The sequence below is a fragment of the Schistocerca serialis genome, chromosome 9, assembly GCF_023864345.2.
Source record: "Schistocerca serialis cubense isolate TAMUIC-IGC-003099 chromosome 9, iqSchSeri2.2, whole genome shotgun sequence".
Taxonomy (NCBI): Eukaryota; Metazoa; Arthropoda; class Insecta; order Orthoptera; family Acrididae; genus Schistocerca; species Schistocerca serialis.
In genome coordinates this window covers 504,578,616-504,597,687 of record NC_064646.1, presented here as the reverse complement: position 1 = coordinate 504,597,687, position 19,072 = coordinate 504,578,616, and the positions used below count along the sequence as shown (strand labels likewise).

Genomic DNA, 19,072 nt, shown 5'->3' with positions numbered 1-19,072 from the left:
GTATCTTGGAGAATACATACAAACAGGAGGATCAAATAAGGCATCCAATACGGAACGAACAGAAAAACTTCAGAAAGCGTACAAATTTACATGGACGCACCACAATAAAAGAAGCATCTCAAGACAGGCGAAACTCAGGCAGTACAATACAGTTGTACTACCTGAAGCCCACTGTGCATCAGAAACGACCACAACCGGGGCATCATGCATCACAGACACAGACAAGATACAATGTAAAATCCTTCGAAAAATTTTTGGAGCAGTACATACAGATATATCGATGAAGAGGCCAACCAAAGAACTATATGAACATACAGACAAACTCAGAGACATAATCAGAAAACGTCGATTAACATTTTTTGGGGAGATACACAGACTGAACAACACTAGACTCACAAAGAGGAATTTTTATGTATTCAATAGCTCAATCAAAAAACCAACTGGTTTCATGAAATAGAAGAAGACCTATAAAAAGCAGGAATCAATAAAGAAATGATAGATGAAAGAGAGAAATTCAGAAACAACATTATGAACATTAAATTTGAAGTAAAAGGAAGGAAGAGACCAGGAAAAATATGGACAGAACAAAGGAAACACAAAGAGGTTTTCGGAAGATAAAAAGAAGAAGAAGGCGAAAAAGGGGAAAACTGAATAAACATGTAATATTCAACATCACTGTCTTAAGGGTAAAATGTATTGTAATAGCAATAATACACGGAGTGAACATTAATAAAACCCAAAAACTGCAGGGAAGGATTCCTGACTGGAAATTGAGGAAAAATGGTCCTATGAACATGTGACCGGAAATGTGTGCAACAACAACAAATCTTCTCGGCACGGGGTACAGAGCTGCATCGCATCCACGTCACAACAGATGATTAAGGTGACCTCCATTGGATGCGATTGTCGTGCATGATACACGTAATCGTAATTCGACTTATACCACGTTAGCTGTCCACTCACGTGGAGCTTGTGCTAGGGTTCGTCTCAATATCCTGTCGAACCCGGTCCTCCACATCTGGTGCACTCATAGTCCACCGCATCCGCGCACGTTCACCTGCCAGAGAGGACCCACGATCACACAACGCCCAAAAACGTCTTGCAATGTTGTGTGACGTGCTTGTCCATGAGGGCACTTGTTTTGGTATAGCCGTACCGCCTCTCGATCGTTACCATCCGCTTTGCAGTACACAAACATCATCTCGACTTGGTGCCGACATCAATACCGGACAATTCTGCTCCTTACAGTACGATGCGTCAATCACACAACCTGCAACACACAAGGAACAAATGGTACATGGTCATAGGAACTTTCATCCGTCAGCGCCATCTACCGTGGCAACGAAGCGTTTTCGGACACATATTCGTAGAACCTTTAGTCCCCCATTGGTTTTACTAATGTTTACACTCTCTCCCCCCCACCCCTCTCTCTCTTCCTCTCTCTCTCTCTCTCTCTCTCAAACCACAACAGTGCTCTACAGCCACACTCGTAAACACGGTCGTCATCGTAAACATGTTCCTGCAGATGCTGCTCGCCGACCGTGGCCTGTGTTTGTTACAACACGCAACTGAACGTCGGAGGTTTCAAGCGTCAGCTTTAGGTTACAATATCTCCGGATGTGATTAACATTTTACAATGCAACAAACGGCACTGATTACGTGTTTGTTTATATGTTCAGATGTGCTAACAAAACTAACGTGGTTCCATTTAAAAAAACGTAGGTCTGTGTAAAAAAACATACTTCCGTGCATTTTTGTATGGTTGGTGTTAAACAATTACACTAGCCCCTCTCCTCACGTTCGGTCTGTGGAATCGGTTCGTCAGTATTTGATGTGGGTTACGAAATATATCCAGTGGTAACGTTAGGTGACACACCCTATATATATATATATATATATATATATATATATATATATATATATCCAACTTCATAGCCCTGCCTGTTTCTTAGGGAAAGGGATCGTAGCACACGGACGGACAACAAAGTGATAGTGTAAGGGTGTCGTGCTCTTCAGCGTGTACCATTTGTATATATGTCGCTTGACTAACTAATTTTTCGACGAGAACTGGCTTGTTGCAGTGTTTCACTTCACTGGAGAAGTTCCGGGCATTTCCCATCATTAACGGCATCCGTATCACACAAAAGACGCATATTCCTTATAATAAGTTATTCACAGCATATACTGTAGAATTTTATATCTCTGTGATGTTTCAGATTGCCAATGACAATTCCATATATTTACTAAAAATTCCTTGTGTTGACATATATATATATATATATATATATATATATATATCTTTTGGCGAAAAATTAGTTAGTAAGGTGACGTACTCACAATGATCCTATAAGGGTTGCGTTTTTACCAATTCAAATACGGAACACTAAAAAATATGTCAATATAGTGGCGACGCTTCGTATCTGTGACAGAACGTCTTGTCTGGGGGTAACGATATTATGTTACACGCACGTACCTTCCTCATGAATCATTCTATTAGTGTAACCGTGTCAAAATACCTACAGTAGTTCCTACGGTAATCTTCCACATACTGACAACAACAAAAAATGCGGCAGTGGCTTTAATTTATAATGTGTAGAGAAGATATGAGTTGATGCTGGTCTTGTTTGGTTGTTGTTTGGAGCTGAGGCGCCTGTTTAGTTTCCTGTTTTCCCATGATTGCCACGAGAAGTCACTCCAAGTGCCAATTAAATATGGAACAGATAACATTAGTTAGTTACGTGTCTCATAACCTGACAATATATACAATACACACCCATCATTACAGTAATTACAAACTATACACGCTGTTTAAAAAGTGTCACATATTCTTGCAGGATGTAGTATTAATCAAACCTGGAAAGGAAGTTTCTGTAGTGATACGCCTGGAAAACAGTACCTGTTGAGGTACAGGCCGTCTTACTTCCGACAAGAAATGTGTAGTATTCGGTGGTGTAGGCAGCATTCACAAGAGACGGCATAGTAAACTACCACAACACGCACGTGTGGGCCCATGCAAGTCATTGAGATGAGACATCAGGTTTGCTTGACTACCAGTATATGGGTTGGAACTGTCGATGGCAGATTCATACTGCCATCCACTTTACAAAACAGATTGAGAAGGTGCTGTGTACCATGATTTGTGCGCGATGAGTGTTTCCCTGGCAGAGAGACAACGACTGTGCTTTGGGCACGACGGCAGGATGGGTAGTAGCCATATGTATAGTGTCTACTACTGTGTAGCAGACAGTTAGGTATAAGAGGACAGATTCGGCCATAGCTGAACAGGTATTTGTTTAGGGACATGTCGCCGGCCGCGGTGGTCTCGCGGTTAAGGCGCTCAGTCCGGAACCGTGTGACTGCTATGGTCGCAGGTTCGAATCCTGCCTCAGGCATGGATGTGTGTGATGTCCTTAGGTTAGTTAGGTTTAAGTAGTTCAAGTTCTAGGGGACTGATGACCACAGAAGTTAAGTCCCATAGTGCTCAGAGCCATTTTTTTTTTTTTTTTTTTTTTTTTACGGAGATGTCATTAAAGGAACTTTTTTTCTAGTTTCACCAGTGCTACCTCCTGTAGGAATATGTGACACTTTTTTAAACACCTTTATAGTACGTGTGTCTGCGCGCGGGGGGAGGTGTTTGTTTGTGTGTGTGTGTGTGTCTGTGTGTGTGCGTGTGTGTGTGTGTTTTAGTGGGTGAGAGAGAGAGAGACAGAAAATGAGTGAGAGAGGGAGAGAGAGCGAGAGAGAAAACGAGAGAGACAGAGGCAGGCATTGGATACACGAGGGTTGACTGATGAAAAGTAACACCGCCACAAGCCCGCCTGGTTAGTCGAGGGGTCTGACGCATGGCTGTGCGTCGTTGGGGGAGTAATTTTAAAGATGTTGAAGCAGGAACGTCTGGCCTACGTGACAAAGAGTTGGACGTCCTGTGACAGCAACCACCGAGTTCCACAGGCAAAATATTGACAGATTCATTCAGGACGATCGTGGTATCACTCAGAGAGAAATTGCAAGCACAATCGGCATTTCACAGGAACGTGTGGGTGACATTATTGCTTTTCTTGGCTATCGGAAGATCTGTGCACGATGGGTACCCCGAATGGTGACTCCTGAAATGAAAGCGCACAGACTTGAAATTTGCCAGGAACTCCTCTTGCGTTACGAGAATAAAGACGCACAGTACTTACATCAACACAATCATCATAAACTGCTTTCATTCTCTGATGAATCTCCTTTGGGGTTACACATTCTGCTCTCAAGAATTCAATGACTGCACGTTGCTTTAATCCCATTGACCAACCGTCTGCGCATGGCTCCATACTTTACACTGTAACATATTCCTACCGCTCAATGGTAAGGCTTCTCGCCAACTGGAGATGTAGAGATGGGGCTACGGAACAAGCCAGTACCTGTCGCATACCAATGCTGCCAACTGTTGAACGGTTATGAACGTGGAGGGATTACTTTTCAGTCAAACCTCGTAATATAAATCACCATCCTGAAAAAGAAAATTAATCGTAGATAAAGGTAAAAACACAATCATATAATTACGATATTACAGTATCACAGTTATTCTGAATACGATGCAATGTTTCTTCGGATATGCATACATTTAATGTAATTATGTAATTGACGGTTGCCATATGTTCTACTGAGGAAGTGTTACACAGTAGTACGAATAAACTGAGGCAGTCCATTTCATTTTTGGTGTGTAGAAAGGCAAATAACCAAAGTGAACAGATTCGTATGGCAACAGTTCCTTCCAGAGTGTTGGTACGAGCGCGGGGAGATGCCATCGGCGACGGCCGTGCTGGAACAGAAGTAGAGTAGCCGCGCACTGCAGTGTGAGGGCAGCGCCAGGCCAGATAATTGACTGCCGGCAAATTACTGAAAGACCGCCGTTTGCCCCGCTGACGCAACCCGCCGCTTTGTGGCAGCGGCACAGCGTTACGTCGCCTCTGATGACGCCACTCACTGGAAGTGTCGAAACAGCTGCGTTGCCTGCACTTCACTGTCGAGCAAAGCTCTTGTTATTTAACTCTCTGTCGATCTGTTTTTTGCGGAATTGCTTCTCTGTCCTTTTTGAACACCCATAGTCAACTCCTTTGGCAGCAATAAAGATATTTTAATTGCAAAATAGTGGGCCTACAGCTCATAAGATACACGGCTGGTCGAAGCAGGACGGACGAGCGTTCTGTTGAGGGAAAACCAAAATCAGTAGACCTCACTGATGAAGGCTCGTCAGAATAAATAGAATCTTCGATTCGTTTCCGGAAACAAGGTTGTTACGCCCACTCTGCTAATTAACATACCTACTGAATGTCCCAGAAGTGTTGCGACGCAGTTCGAGAGGTTTTAGAGGGTGTCCTGAGGAACAAATAGAGGATAGGAATGATGTCCAGAAACGCCATGCAAGACAGTACAGAGCGTCGACGTTATAGGCGCCGGCGCTTGCCGCTAAGCCGCCCGTTCCGCAACGAACGTGACTTTGTACGCTGACGAACCGTAGACGGAACGTCTCTCAGTGTTGTTTGTTATTCAGTGATCGCTACCGATTGCCACGATGGAGCTAGCTGCTGTGTGGAAAGCCCTCGTCTCCTATGATTACGTTTGCTGACAAATTTATAGCCTAGTGGCAGGCGCAGGCGCAGGCGCATATACGTCTACGTTATGTAGCGTCGCTACATGATGTTTCCGGACACCGGTTCCTATCCTCATTTTGGTCCTCAAGACATCCCCTACAACTACTCGAAATTTGCCACAACGTTTCTGGGACACCCTATATACTGACACGGTGTTTCATACGTAACACAGGTGTTGTAGCTGGAGTTGCGCAGTATCCCATAGTGGGGCAGTATCCCATAGTGACCGTGAAGGTTCCGTTTGCTGGACACAATCTAACCCATTCCTTAAACGTTAGTTATCAATGTTTCAATCTGAGTTTGGGTGCAGCTCTGTGAACAGACAAAGAAGCCTAAAGTGCTAAATGGTGCATCGGTTTCCTTGGAGTTCTTTCCTAGGTTACATTTAACTCCCATATATCAGCACAAAATGTTGTAGCCCAAGCTGTGTTAATGAATATACATTGTCTTCCTTATACAATGTACCAGATGCTGATCAAACTGTGGTTTATATTGCTCCAGTAATTTACTAATAATCCGTCACTAAAGCGCCTCTATTATGTCCGGCATATGGTTCATCGTTAAGTATCACACCACTTAAAAAATCCTGGTCTTAACACAGTGGTATAATATTTTAGTTCTGTTTTCGGGATACGCATTTCTTGCTGCAGATATTTTTGATCAAACTATATGCTCTTGCATCTATTGCATATATTGCTAATTTTCCTGTTCCGTCTAGTTTCACCAAGGTGTAAATTAATTAACCCATTCCAGTTTGTTTATTTGTGTTTCCGTGAATTGTTGAGCATTTTTTTTTTTTTTTATATTTGTCACGAATTTTACTTTTTCAGCTGAAGTTTTCAGAACAGTTGTATTTGTTGTTTTTCTTGAAGATTTCTTTGAGTAACTATTTGTGTAGTATTTTCTGAAAGTAGCGCAAAATCGTCTGAAAAAGCGACGCAGTTTACATTAGTTTCATTTGGTTTCCTCGCCAGAGTTACTGGTGCAGTTCTGTTACTTCTTAGCTCCAAATGTCAGATGCATGCAATATTTTTACAAAAGACAGTTAAATAGTAAATACCAAGTTTTTTGTAAAGCAGAGTTAAAGAGTAAAGATGATAATGAGACGTCCATTAACTATGTGAGAGGTTTTCTTAAAATCTGGAGCGCCCCTCCCCCGTTGATGAGGTGTGGTGGTACTCCTCACCCATCCCCTTCATGTGAGGTATACCCGTAGGTGGGTAAAGACACGTAAGAATAAAATTTTTAAAATTTGTTCCAAGCATTTATTAAGACTAATAAAACTACGCAGTGTATTACCAGTGTTTTTAACACGTGATTCAAAATAGCATTTTAAACATGCCAGTCCTGAGTAATATTCATACAGACAGGCGGATAGACAGTCAAGAAGGCTGTACGAAAAATGTTTTAACCTTTCGACGGATTCCTTAAACAGTTGAGCTTTTATTGGTATATTATATCCATTACATGTCACTGATTCTTTACTTACTTTACAGAAGAAAGACAACACAGTTTGTACCTTGCTTTGAACTGTATGATTATGTAGGTTTCCAGTCCCTTAATTTGAATAGTGACTAAGAGAATTCTTGTGGGTGAACTTCACTTCGCTTCTTTCCACAAATGACGAAGTTCTTGTTTGCACGTGTGCGCTCCAAGCGGCTTAACAGACGCGTTGTGAAAGTTTTGACACAAATTGGTGTTGAGCATTATAACATCGGCATTACATGCTTTGCAGAATGTCACGAATAGCTGGTTGACTGACACGCACTGAGTTCGATTAGCGCGGGAGAGAATTCCACGAGTGAATTCGAAAGATGCTTGTTTCAAATCGGGGAATCCGAGGCATGCGCGTTTGTGAAGAGCTCAGTCCAGTCCAGAGAGGCCATAAAGAGTTCCGTACTGCGTATGCTCGGGATTAATTACATAAAACCAAGTGATATGCTGTATCCTATATTCCGTGAATTGATGTGAGATTTTCATTGTCTCCTTCCGTTTTAAATGAGATTTGGTGAGATACTGCTTTATACCACCTTCCTCCCCCGCATTCTCAGCTAGCGTAATTAATGGACGTCCACTATGCTGAATGATCGTTTAACGCGTTTTTATTTCAAATGGTTGAGATGCTTGTCCCTTATATTTAACTTTAAGTATCGTATTGGTAAGTGATTCGTGTTATACGTTTTTTAAATGTGCTTTAACACCCAATTATCTTACTATTTAACTGTTCTTTCTCCGAGTAGCGAACCAAGTAGTTCCGACAGAAGTGGCTTGTACGGCGCTTGTTCGCCCCATTCTTGAGTATTGATCATGTATCTGGGATTCCTATCAGATAGGACTGATAGAGGGGAGAGAGAAGATCCAACGAAGAGCGGCGCGTTTCGTCACGGGATAGTTTAGCTGCCGAGAGACCGTTACGGAGATGCTAAACAAACTCCACTGGCAAACGTTACAAGAGAAGACTTGTGCATCACGGAGATACACTACTGCCGGCCGGGGTGGCCGAGCGGTTCTAGGCGCTGCAGTCTGGAACCGCGCGACCGCTGCGGAGGCAGGTTCGAATCCTGCCTCGGGCATGGATGTGTATGACGTCCTTAGGTTAGTTAGGTTTAAGCAATTCTAAATTCCAGGGGATTGATGACCTTAGAAGTTAAGCCCCATAGTGCTCAGAGCAATTTGAACCATTTTTGATACACTACTGGCCATTAAAATTGCTACACCACGAGGATGACGTGCTACAGACGCGAAATTTAACCGACAGGAAGAAGATGCTGTGATATGCAAATGATTAGCTTTTCAGAGCATAGACACAAGGTTGGCGCCGTTGGCGACACCTACAACCTGCTGACATGGGGAAAGTTTCCAACAGATTTCTCATACACAAAGAGCAGTTGACCGGCCTTGCCTGGTGAAACGTTGTTGTGATACCTCGTGTAAGGAGGAGAAATGCGTACCATCACGTTTCCGACTTTGATAAAGGTCGGATTGTAGCCTATCGCGATTGCGGTTTATCGTATCGCGACATTACTGTTCGCGTTGGTCGAGATCCAATGACTGTTAGCAGAATATGGTATCAGTGGGTTCAGGAGGGTAATACGGAACGCCGTGCTGGATCCCAACGGCCTCGTATCAGTAGCAGTCGAGATGACAGGCATCTAATCTGCATTGCTGTAACGGATCTTGCAGCCACGTCTCGATCCCTGAGTCAACAGATGGGAACATTTGCAAGATAACAACCATCTGCACGAACAGTTTGACGACGTTTGCAGCTGCACGGACAATCAGCTCGGAGACCACGGCTGCGGTTACCATTGACGCTGCATCACAGACAGGAGCGCCTGCGATGGTGTACTCAACGACGAACCTGAGTACACGAATGGCAAAACGTCATTTTTTCGGAGGAATCCAGGTTGTGTTTACAGCATCATGAACACACTTTGGAATCGTGTATTCGTCATCGCCATAATGGCGTATCACCCGGTGTTATGGTATGGGGTGCCATTGGTTACACGTCTCGGTCACCTCTTGTCCGCATCGACGGCATTTTGAACAGTGGACGTTACATTTCAGATGTGTTACGACCCGTGGCTCTACCCTTCATTCGATGCCTGCGAAACCCTACATTTCGGGAGGATAATGCACTACCGCATGTTGCAGGTCCTGTACGGACCTTCCTGGATACAGAAAATGTTCGACTGCTGCCCTGGCCAGCACATTCTCCATGTCTCTGAGAAACTGAAAGGTCTGGTCAATGGTGGCCGAGCAACTGGCTCGTCACAATAAGCCAGTCACTGCTCTTGATGAACTATGGTATCGTGTTGAAGCTGCATTTGCTGTACTTGTAGACGCCATCCTAGCTCTGTTTGACTCAATGCCCAGGCGTATAAAGGCCGTTATTATTGCCAGAGGTGGTTGCTGTGGGTACTGATTTCGCAGGATCTATGCAGCCAAATTGCGGGAAAATGTAATCACATGTGAGTTCTAGTATGATACATTTGTCCAACGAGTAGCCGTTTATCATCTCCATTTCTTCTTTGTGTAGCAATTTTAATGGCCAGTAGTGTATTTGGTATTGAAATTTCAGGAAGTGGTACCGGAAATACCCTCGGCCACACAGGATTAGGTGTATTGCGGAGTATGTTGTAGTTGCAGTTTCGCCGGACGCGCCGCTCTTGTGCCCGCAGGAGCGGCAGTCGGGCGGGCGCACGCTGGTGCACTGCGTGGCGGGCGTGAGCCGGTCTGCGGCGCTGTGCCTGGCGCACCTGGTCAAGCACTGCGGGCTGCCGCTGCGCGCCGCCTTCGCGCACCTGCGCGCCCGCCGCCCCGCCGCGCGGCCCAGCGCCGCCTTCTTCCGCCAGCTCATCGACTTCGAGCGCGCCGCGCTGGGCGCCGCCTCCGTCGCCATGGTGCGCCACCCGGCCGCGCCCGGCGCCCTCATCCCCGACGTCTACGAGCCCGACTACCGCCACACCGTCTGGTTCCAGCAGCACTGCGCCGGCCGCGCTTTCGGCAGGCACTGACGCCGAGCGCGCAGCACAGCCGCGCCGGAGCCTCTCCGTAGGCATGGCAGACACCTGCAGGTGTCGCCGGCGCCTTTACTCTGACTGTCCGAGAGGCCTAGTGTCGTCGTCAGCTGAAGCAGTGCCCACCGACAACACCCGGAGGGTGTGTCGAGAACTGAGGGCTACCTGTCTGTACCTCCAGTACCCGCCATGACGGGGCCTATGACTTCCTTAAACATTACTTTCCGTCAGGGAGGACTTACTCAATATCTGAGGGATCTACAGCAGTCTCCTGATCGAGTATCAGCGGTGCAGTGCCAACGAAGTACAATGAAATCGTTGGAGACCGAACCTTAACTGAATACCAATTCTGCTTTGGTTATTCTGTCCAGGAATACTGGTACTATGATACCAACATACAGTGTGCACGGTTGAAATTGTTGTATTTATTCTTTAAGCTCACTGTACCTAACATATTGTTACTATTTAGACTGAGTACTGTACTAGCCACTGACAAGTCAACTCTGTTCCCTAGGCAGTGTTTATTCTGACCATCCGTGGTACCTAACATCTATAGCAGAGCCCTGTTCGTTGCCGTATTAGGCACCACGAGCAATGGGTATTGATGAGAACGTGCTACTTATGTTCACTATTGACGGCAATGTAATATGTTCCCATAATCCAGTCGCACTAGCGAACGACTCACTGTGCACGATGAATCCGGTTGGGATGGGAACTCTTATTCTGAGTGGGTCTGCCACGGCTCCGCCAGCACTCTCACCAAAGTATTACCCACAATGCGCCTATTCTGGCAACCGAAGATATCTACAATGTCCTCTCAGTCAAGTAACGCCTCAGTAGTGGCAAACTGCAGCACTCGAATCAATGGAGAGGAAGTGCTTTCTCTGTCCATAATGTCTATTAATGTAATGTTGTGTTCATCCCAGCCGGGTGAAATAGTTTCCACTTAGCACCAACTTCATGGTTTGTGTGCTTGTAATACAAGGGTAACGGGAATAAGTGCTGGTATTTCTGTTGGATACTGAAGCAAATATCTGTATTGACCTCATTTGAAGTCTTACAGCTATAGCCATTACAAGTCGTGTGTTTTTAGTTTCGTTAGTACCACCATGTACGTGAGGCAAGAGCCAACCATTAACGCTTAATTTTTCCCTGCACAGTGGACGCAAAATGGTTAGTCTATACTGACAGGCGTAATCCACTTACAGGCTCAGTTACGACCGTGCAGAAAACATCAGGTCGTAAAGTTTGCAAACATGCTTGTGGGAAGACTGATCGATGCAAAAAAAAAAAAAAAAAAAAAAAATCACACAGCCGACACGCTGATATTAAGATGGCACATGTAAACAATCGGCACTTATATACTCATTACATCCTGTATATGCAGAAAGCTTTCATTCCGACCCACGAGGTTCAGTGAATGTCTTTTAGACCTTTGCATCCCGTAAAATTCACTGGAAAGTGAAATACTACATATCAGAAACCATCGACGAAATCACGGGGAAAGGCGTAAAATAATATTGTCGTCTGATCCATCTTACAGGATCACGATCAGCCACGTACATCGGAGTCGTGTGACAGAGAAATACTACGCAAATTAGTCATAAGATCTTGTTAAAATAATCACTTTATTTCAGATGACTGAATTACTGGCAGCAGGTAGCACTGATTACAGACGCTACCCACAGCAATATACCTTTGAGCTATACCTTGTACTCATTTTTTCAGCTTTTGTTCTCTTAGGGTGATGCTAGGCCTCCTATTTACAACACTAAACTACGACACCAATATTAAATGCTATGAAGACAGTGAAAAAAGATTAGTCACGTAAAAGACATTTCTAGCGAAGTGTGTCACCATTTTCAGTGTAACATCTGAGAGGCATTGTCTCCCCTGATCCGCATTATTAGGCAATCGGTTTTATCAACCAAATGAAAGCTATAATGTGCATTTTTTTAGCAGAATGTGCCTTCATTTTTCTGCTTGTTCGAATTTTTAATATGAACTAAGAAATATATATATACACAATTTCTGTGAAACGTGTTGTTGAATCATTGACAATTGTATTATCAAACTGAATGTAGATTCACGATGTCCAATATTTTTTAATTGGTTGAGCCAAATCATTAATAGCGTTTAGAATGTATGAGTGAAATTCAGCCAATTAACACCATTGGATCTAAAAGACAGTGAGTTTTGTCGTCATAAACATGCATCTAAAGATTGACAGTAACAAAATACAAAAGGTCGAAAGAGAACTATAATAAATCTCCTGTTACTTTACACATTTTATGTGATCTACATAAAGCATTTTGATATCATTTTACCAGAGTAAGTCAACCACAGAATCTTTTTGTGTCCGTGCAAAACAGACTGATTCATTTGCTACTACTTTATCTGATGGGCAACCATCTTTAGCGAAACATTTCTGCCTGTGATGGGAGTAATCAAGGATACTCTCATAAACGATTGACCTTCAGTGAATATTTGAGCGAAACTGAAACTGGCTTTAGTGAAGCATCTGCACTCCAGTAAGCAAGAGTGGTGTGTTATTTTTATAACTCAAAAGAATTTCAGAGGTGTTCCTTCACAGATTTTCTGAAATTCTTTCACTAATGGCCTCTGTGGGCACACTGTAGCTTTTTTTATCTTATACAAGTGATTTGCCAATATTTGGCAGAAGCACATTCCGAGGTATCTACTTCATGATGTAGTTATTATAAGACACTAATAATATTTGGTATTCCAGTTGTAGAAGTTTTTTCACATTTGTTTGTATTCTAACAAAAAATACAAATTAATTTCTGTTTAGTTTATAAGTGATGTTAATTACAATAAATTAATACTTTCTTCAAGCTGCTTATTGTCATGGTGTTGATTTATTTATGCAAGAAACCTCCAGAAACACTGAAGTGCTGCTGCTCCTTGATGCAGTACACAATCGTAGTGATCCCAGAAACGAGAATGTCGAATGAATAAAAATATCCAGCCTCAAATTCTCGTGATGTATCATTTCAGAAGACAGAATGTAGCTTACGAAATATATTGACTTTTTCTTGTAGTGAAATAATGTTTGTGTAATGAATAATTATTAAATTTCTAACATTCTCAATGAGACAGTGAAGATACGGTAATGGTATACAGGTTCAGATAATGAAAACAAACATTAACTTTCCTTTGTTGCTTGGTAGTTACCAGTATAAGGACACTCGTCACAGAGATCATCAGCGATAATACTAAGGTGATTCGAGACTGTGGAGAAGCAAAAAAGGAAAATGTAGAGATCTGACGCTCATTTCTTTTTCCACTACTTACACCCCTACTTCCCCACAGAAACATACAACACATAAGATTCAGTACGTAACGATTCTGAAAAATTTAGTGTTAAAATATACAGACTATAACTACACAATAGCTAAAAATCTAACAGGAAATTACATTAATTTATTTAATCGTATGGCTAGGACCCCCCGTCGGGCAGACCTTTCACCAGGTGCCCGTCTTTCAATTTGACGCCACTACGGCGACCTTCAGTCCCAAAAGATCAATGTCAAACGAGCAAGACCCACACATCAAAGAATTACAGAACAATTGTAACCACAACAGAACACAACCATCTGTCGAATCTTATTATAAAGTAACTCTATGTGTCATACATAATCATGGTACAGAAAATTACTGAACTTTTCCATTAAAATATTATGTACCGTAACCAATATGTTGTAGAAGATATATACTGCATGAAATATAAGGTATTAAATGCACGATTCAAATAATGATTGGATGTTTATAAATGTGGAGCAGAGTTGTGTGGCAGGGTGGGCAGGGAAGGGGGTGGAATGGAATCAGGAATAAAGCATGTGGGACTTGTGCTAGGAAAGTGCTGGAAAAGTTGTCAAGGATAACTATAACAAGTAAAAGGAGGGAGTGGGACGTGGTAAGGGGATGACATGGAATCAGAGATGAAGTGGTGGAGAAGATACCAGGTAAGTATTGGAAAAGCTGTCACAGTAACGGAACCAAGCGTCTGGGGAGGCGGGTGGAGGAGGTGAAGTGGGGGGAGGGGTGCCCAAAAGCGCCACGGGCTATAAAAGGAATACTGTAATTACAGGAGGTGGAATGGGCAAGTGCAACACTCTATTCACGATGTGGGGAGGAAAATAGAGGTGAGGGTAAGACAGGTAAGGAAGGCAACATAAGACTATATCACGTGTGCTTGTGTATAAGCGAATATAATATACCAAATGCCATGTGACAAAGAAATAGCGCATACAGCAATTTCTTTAGTTAAATTCCACATTTATTGAGGGCATAAAATAAGTAAAGGAACAAAACTTACTTCAATTAAACTGATTGTCTAGGTTACATACCTGATGAAGAGAACGAACTTGCATTATAGAGACCAAGAAATAGTGGTGGAGGTGCAGCTGCAGGCAGGTGCTGTGTCCACTTACCAGTGAGAGGCTGTAAGGGAGCACTTGTGACACCTCTGCAGTGTCCATGTAAGGGATGGAGGCAGTGGGGAAGATGGCGGCAGCATCCGGGGCTGCAGAGATAGAAGTGATCCAGCACCGACTATTCTGAACGGCAGCAACAGCACCCGGAGAAAAGACAGTGCACGAATGAAATTAGGCCTTCACTGTGTTGCAGGGCCAGCGCCCTTAACAGAGGTGGCTGTGGGTCAGAGGACTCTCCAGTATGCTGTCGATCATATTTGGATGGATTTAGTGGAGCTGGTCATAGTTTCCTCACACCAAGCAATTGTATGTGCACATGATGCAGAGGTAGTGGCCTCTATTGCTACAGACGACTACTGGTATACCCTTAGGACGATGGCCAATCTTCGAGGCCATACGGTGGAGTGCAGGTGGAACCATTGTGAGATGGGCGGCAGTGGGTGACTGAGCATCGTCCAGAGCAGATGAAGCAACGTACAGGGCCTGCATTCATGAAACAGCTTCGTTTGCTGACTGGAGTGAACCTGTATTAACTCGAGAATCTATCAAGGGCTTCCTCAGGATAAGATTGAGTGATATATTTTTTCATCTTGGTTTTCAATGTATGGATCAGCTGCTCCACTTCTCCATTGGACAGGGGATTAAAGGGAAGGGCCATAACATGCCAGATGCCACTCTTTGTACAAAAATCTTGAAAATCTTGAGACATAACTTGTGGGCCATTGTCCATCAAAAGTGTATATGGCAATCCTTCTAAGAAAAAACACTTTGAGAAGGCATGACCATAGCGAACATGCATGTGAATGGTCAACAAACCATATTAAGAAATTTTAAGAAAGAATGAACGTCTACAAGCCAAAAGGAGTTAAGAAACCGACCCACAATATCAACATGAATTACCTTCAAGATGCTAGTTTGCATTTTTAACGAAATTCAATGCACAGCAACATTACCAAAAAAAAAAAAATTAAAAGAGCAGAAATTATCGCTATCAAAAAGCCAGGGAAAGAGGGAACAGCTGAAGAACACTTCCGCCCAATATCTCTACTTACCTGTGCTTACAAGCTATTGGAAAGAATGATTCTAAACCGAATCCAAGGTCAAATTAATGCTATGATACCAACCGAACAAGCTGGATTCAAACCTTATAGAAGCTGCTGCGAACAAGTGCTCTCCTTGACTACACATATAGAATCTGGATACCAAAAGAAACTTAAAACTGGAGTAGTGTTCATTGACCTGTCAGCAGCTTATGACAAGGTGTGATGCTATTATTGAAATTTTTAAGAGCAGGACCTTCCAAAACTCTAGGCAGACTTCTTAAGTAACATGTTAAGCAATAGGCGGTTTAAAGCACATCAAGGAGAAGAGAAAACAGATGGCATGTACTCAACGACGGATTACCTCAGGGCTCTGTTCTTGCTCCTGTGTTATTCAACCTCTACACAGCTGACCTGCCGAATTTGACCTGCCGAAAATTTCAATATGCAGATGACCTGGCAATTTCATATCAGAGTGAAGACCTTTCTGAATGTGAAGAACACCTAACGACCAACCTTACTACACTTTATGAGTATTTTGAGACGGCGACTGATACCAAGTGTTTCTAAAACCGAGGTAAGCCTTTTCCACTTCTCTAATCGCCTTTCATCAGCAAGGATCAGTCCACAGTTCGGCCCTCTTGGCACAGTCAGATAAAACGAAAGTCTAAGATACCTGGGAGTCACTCTGGACAGAACAATAACATACAAAATACACAACTTGGCCAAGAAGATACGAACACGAGAGAACCTTGTGAAAAAGCTGACAGGCAGTACATGGCTAGCAACCACATCAGTCCTCCGAGCAGCATCCCTTGCACTAGTATACCCTGCAGCAGAATAATGCACACCAGTTTGGCTCTGAAGCGCTCACGCAGTGAAAGTAGACGTCCAACTGAACTCAGTTATGAGAGCAATTGGTGGTACAGTTCGGTCTACACCGACTTGCTGGCTACCAGTGCTTTCAAATATCTGTCCACCCGACCTCCGTCGAAAGACTGCTCTTTACAACTTCTGTCAGCAAGTTTCTGAAAACAACTCCATCCCTCTTCATGACAATTTGCTATCACTGCCCAGGAATCGCCTCAAATCTAGAAGACGAGCATATAAAATGGGAGTCCAGATGCTATCCACAGGATTCGACCAGGACGCAGTAGAAACGTGAGTGGCAAGCTACAAGAACCCAAAACCACGAACTTGTAGACAGTCCCACAGTTCCAGTTCCAGGCTTCCACCAACCAAGGAAGGTGTGGGAGCAGTTAAACAGATATCTTACTGAAGAGGGTAGGTGCAAATACAACAAGAACAAGTGGGGCTTTTTCAAGTGACAGTGTGTGTGGCTGTGGTGACAACCAAACAATGAACCGCATTGTGAATGGATATCCAATCAGACGCTTCTGTGGTGGCATCGAGAAGCACCATCAAGCATCCTATGAGGCACTCTGCTGGATCGAGTCCATCAACATTCGAGTGTAGTGTGAGCAGTTTTAAAACTTGTGTACTGTATATAAGTTCACATGTTCATGTTTATATATACGTATTTCTTTGTTTTGCTAAATGTGTATTACTGTAATTGATGCATATTATGATAATAACAACAACAATAATAATAATAATAATAAGCATGAATACCATTCAATAGCCACCGGAGGGCAGGCCACCGGGAAAGAGAGGCCCGTGGAGCCACTTCATGGGTGACTCACTGTAGCGCCCCAGAATCTTACGAAAGTCTGGAGACACTAGTGTTCCAGCCGTTTAGAACACGCGTAATTTTAAAGCAGGGCTTAAGGATGAGCATGGGATACTGCACCCATTTATTGTTTGTGCAGGTGAAACTGGAAGGGAGATAATTCGTCGGCGCTGGCAAGTGTTCAGCGCGACCTGCCAAGAATAAGCAAATACGGCCCGGAAGCTCCGTGGCCGACTGCAAAGAGTAATGTAGCATTGTATTGTTAAAAAACAAGTGGTGAGGCTCGAAATAGTGACTGTTTATTAGATACTGAACTGCTGTTGAGAGTACGTGGACTGGACGTGGATAGTTAGCCACGATAAATGCCTATGTATTAATTGTGTTCATAAATGTGTAATTAACTGATTCTGGGTGCCCGGTAAAGTGTGGGCTTACGTCATAGAGTTTAGTTGTTTTTTTTTTTTGTACAAATTGGAATTAAACATGTTCTGGCGCATTGAATGTTATTCCAAGACTAGCGTATTTTTTAAATAAGAAGAGGAGAGAGAGCGAGAGAGCGAAAATTTCCCCTTCCTAACGGTGAAATCTTCGGAGAAGCGTCCGGTGCTAGCAGAAGACATCGGCGCTGCAAGAAAGCAGAACCAGCATTCTTCAACAAGTAAGTCAAAGAAAACGCTTAAGCTGTATAGACTCTTTGAAAAATGTATGTAATGTTACATTTGATGTGGTCGAACGAGAATTAACTACGCTAAAAGCCAATGTCCAGAAACAAGATAAGTTGCTCCCCCTAGTAGAGGCGCAAATTTCAGGGGTCAAATCACGGTTGGAAACCGTAGAACAGAACTTCAAAGAAAAATTAATGATTGCAGAGCTTATTAATTTGAATGGCTTAGAAGAACAAGTAGAAGAATTAATAGGACGAAAGGCTGAAGAGAAACTAATTGTTGATATCTCTTCGCCTATAATAACTTCCGATTTATATAACACCAAGAAAGACTTAGAAACTTTGAGGAAAGAATTCAAACTTATGCAGGAGAAAGTAGAGAAAGGCACATTTTCCCAAAATATTATACTAAATAAGGACATGATAACTGATTTGCAATGGGGATCAATCTCAGGCTTGTCGAGACAATTTCCTAAATGCAAAACAGACGGGGAGGTTCAACCCATCCATTTCTTAAAACGGTTTAACTAAGACATACCTTTAAAGTTGGGAGGATGCTAAGAAAATAGGGTTTGCGGTAGGTTATTTGGGGGGTGAAGCTTCAGAATGGGGCACACTAAATATTGAAAAGTTTAAAGAAAAATATTGGTCGTCAAGTGCACAATAGAAGTTGATTTTAGATTTGTGGGATCCTAAATACACTCCTGGAAATGGAAAAAAGAACACATTGACACCGGTGTGTCAGACCCACCATACTTGCTCCGGACACTGCGAGAGGGCTGTACAAGCAATGATCACACGCACGGCACAGCGGACACACCTGGAACCGCGGTGTTGGCCGTCGAATGGCGCTAGCTGCGCAGCATTTGTGCACCGCCGCCGTCAGTGTCAGCCAGTTTGCCGTGGCATACGGAGCTCCATCGCAGTCTTTAACACTGGTAGCATGCCGCGACAGCGTGGACGTGAACCGTATGTGCAGTTGACGGACTTTGAGCGAGGGCGTATAGTGGGCATGCGGGAGGCCGGGTGGACGTACCGCCGAATTGCTCAACACGTGGGGCG

At 43.4% G+C, this 19,072-nt stretch overlaps 1 protein-coding gene across 1 annotated transcript in view; it reads left to right on the top strand.

Moving 5' to 3' along the window:
- Positions 1-11,491, top strand: part of LOC126419003 (dual specificity protein phosphatase 14-like) — a 76,892-nt gene extending 65,401 nt beyond the window's left edge. Inside the window, exon 3 of the mRNA XM_050086055.1 lies at positions 9,830-11,491. Within this exon, the coding sequence (XP_049942012.1) occupies positions 9,830-10,156 (327 nt within the window). The 3' untranslated portion in view covers positions 10,157-11,491. The remainder of the gene's footprint in view (positions 1-9,829) is intronic.
- Positions 11,492-19,072: the final 7,581 nt, after the last annotated feature.